Source organism: Triticum dicoccoides, chromosome 4A (genome assembly GCF_002162155.2).
Source record: "Triticum dicoccoides isolate Atlit2015 ecotype Zavitan chromosome 4A, WEW_v2.0, whole genome shotgun sequence".
Classification (NCBI taxonomy): Eukaryota; Viridiplantae; Streptophyta; class Magnoliopsida; order Poales; family Poaceae; genus Triticum; species Triticum dicoccoides.
Window position 1 is genome coordinate 80268315 of NC_041386.1, and position 2278 is coordinate 80270592.

The window sequence follows — 2278 nt, forward strand, 5'->3', positions numbered from 1 at the left end:
TACCCCTCTTTTCATTAACTACATGCCATGTAAGCAAAAATTTCTTAGAGTGCGTTATGTTATTACCTAAGTTACTCTCACTATGCCTAGCCTCAGGCAAATGTATCTGATCTCCAGCACCAAATGTTTTGCCCGAGAAATATTAGGAAGCAAGCAAACACTGTCATCGAGTCATTGACTGATTGACAACACGAAGCAAGCAAGCACTGATGATGCTAGTATTATAATCTGGTTCGATGCTGCGTGCTGAGGTCACTGATGATGCGCATACGTACTTTCCATGGCTGAAGCATTCCAACGACCTCTATTAAAAATAGGCGTACTCGATGAGTAGGTTGGGTGAGGCTACATAAGCGCCTCAACGAGAGGCTATTCTGTCAGCAAGTCAGAAACACCACATCACTGAGAGAGCAAGGAGCAGAGAGAGAAGGGAAAACAATGGCGGGAGAAGGAGACATCAAGCTGCTCGGCATGGTGGTGAGCCCATTCGTGGTCCGTGTGCGAATGGCACTGCACATGAAGGGCGTGAGCTATGAGTACATCGAGCAGGACCTCTTCAACAAGAGCGAGCTCCTCCTCAGGTCCAACCCGGTGAACAAGAAGGTGCCGGTGCTCATCCACGGCGGCAAGCCCATCTGCGAGTCGCTCGTCATCATGCAGTACGCCGACGAGGTGTGGAGCGGCAAGGGCGCCTCCATCCTCCCCGCCGACCCGCACGAGCGCGCAGTCGCTCGCTTTTGGGCCGCCTATGTCGACGACAAGGTATGCACTGTGTTTGTTATTTCCATTCCAAGCACCAGAGCCGTGGTACAGGAAGAGCTTCTCCACAACCGCGGGTGCCAATGTCGTGGCGGCGTCTCTTTTGCAGATGTTCCCTGCTTACATCGACATCATGAAAGCGGCGACGGAGGAAGCAAGAGCGGAGAAGGCCAAGGAGGCGCTTGTGGGGTTAGCGAACCTGGAAGAGGCCTTCGCCCAATGCTCAAAAGGGAAGCCTTTCTTCGCCGGCGACTCCGTCGGGTACCTCGACCTCGCCGTCGGATGCAACCTGTTCTGGCTCGAGGCGATACGCAAGATGTTTGGGGTGACGTTCTTTGACGTGGGCAAGACCCCGCTCCTGGCCGCGTGGGCGGAGCGGTTCGCGGGAACCGAGATGGCGAGGGAGGTGGTGCCGGACGCCGACAGCGCCGTGGTGTTTGCCAAGAAGCTTCAGGCTCGGTTTGGCTCTAACACGTCTGCCAAGTAGAGTAGCAGTGTACGTTTTCTTTTTCCGGATAGTAGTGTACGGTTTCATTATCGAATTATCTCGGAAACTCTTTGTAATAAATGAGGCAGATCATGGACAATGGCATAATTTTTTCTTCGTATTTTCATAAACCTGAAATCTAAAAAGCGGCCGGCCACTAAATAGACAGAACGAGCGGCCGAACGAGAGCCGCTCGATCTCGTCCCGATCGACGCCGCGCGGTGTCCAGGTGTCCCCTGGTCGGGAGGTGGGGCCGCGCCGCTCAGACCCGCGTGTGGACCAGTCGCCTGGTCCGATTTGCGCCGCGCCCGCGAGATAAATCGTCCGTGGGACCCACATGTCATCGAGGATTAGGCAGTTCTCCAGCGTTTTAGCCGTCGTGCGTAGTGGGCGGCGGTTTCGAATTTCGTGCCATTACCCCGTCCACCCCCACCTCTCGCCGCCCATTCCTCCACTTTCCCCCTTTGCTTTCGCCGTTGGTTGGTGCTCGGAGGCGGTTCCAAATCCGCTGGGTTGTGGTCGACGGCGGGGCGCGCCGCGAGGGTCGTCGTCCGCGGCGGCTCTGGTACTGCTCCTACGCGCGCTCCTCGTCTTCGTCCCTGCTTGTTTCTCCACTCGCCCGTCCTCCTTTTTCCGATGAGGTCGCTCGTTTTCCGGTGAGGTCGTGGTCGTTGTCAGGGAGGTCGAGGTAGAGGTCGAGGTCGCGGTCGGGGTTAGGGAGGTCGAACTCATTTTCCGGCGAGGTTGAGGTCACCCCAGCGGACTACTTCGTTTGGGAAACCGCCGGATTGGCAGGAATGGGTTAGGGTTGTGCTCATCCTGTCGTTTTTGAGTTGCAGTAGGGGGTGAGCTCGTGCATATGGTTCAGGGAGGATGAGTGGTTCGCGGCGATAGTGCCTCTTCTGTGGATTGAAGCCTCGCGGTGGATCTGGTGTTTTTGATGAGTGTTTTCCCCCGCGGTGTGCAACTCTGTCGCCCCTTGCATGCAAATTAGGAGCAGCAGTAGACAATTTTTGAGATAATATAGCCAAT

The 2278-nt window shown here is 55.7% G+C and overlaps 1 protein-coding gene across 3 annotated transcripts; it reads left to right on the plus strand.

The window, feature by feature from the left end:
* Positions 1-370: 370 nt before the first annotated feature.
* Positions 371-1373, plus strand: LOC119285112 (probable glutathione S-transferase GSTU6). Of its 3 annotated transcripts, none has more exons than XM_037564328.1 (2): positions 371-760; positions 891-1373. In XM_037564328.1, exons 1-2 carry the CDS (start codon positions 439-441, stop codon positions 1244-1246), a joined length of 678 nt encoding a protein of 225 aa, XP_037420225.1. In that variant the 5' UTR covers positions 371-438; the 3' UTR covers positions 1247-1373. The 3 variants fall into 3 exon arrangements, with proteins under 3 accessions (XP_037420225.1, XP_037420224.1, XP_037420223.1); XM_037564327.1 differs by having other exon boundaries at positions 371-755; positions 886-1373; XM_037564326.1 differs by having other exon boundaries at positions 372-762; positions 869-1373.
* The last annotated feature ends 905 nt before the right edge of the window (positions 1374-2278 follow it).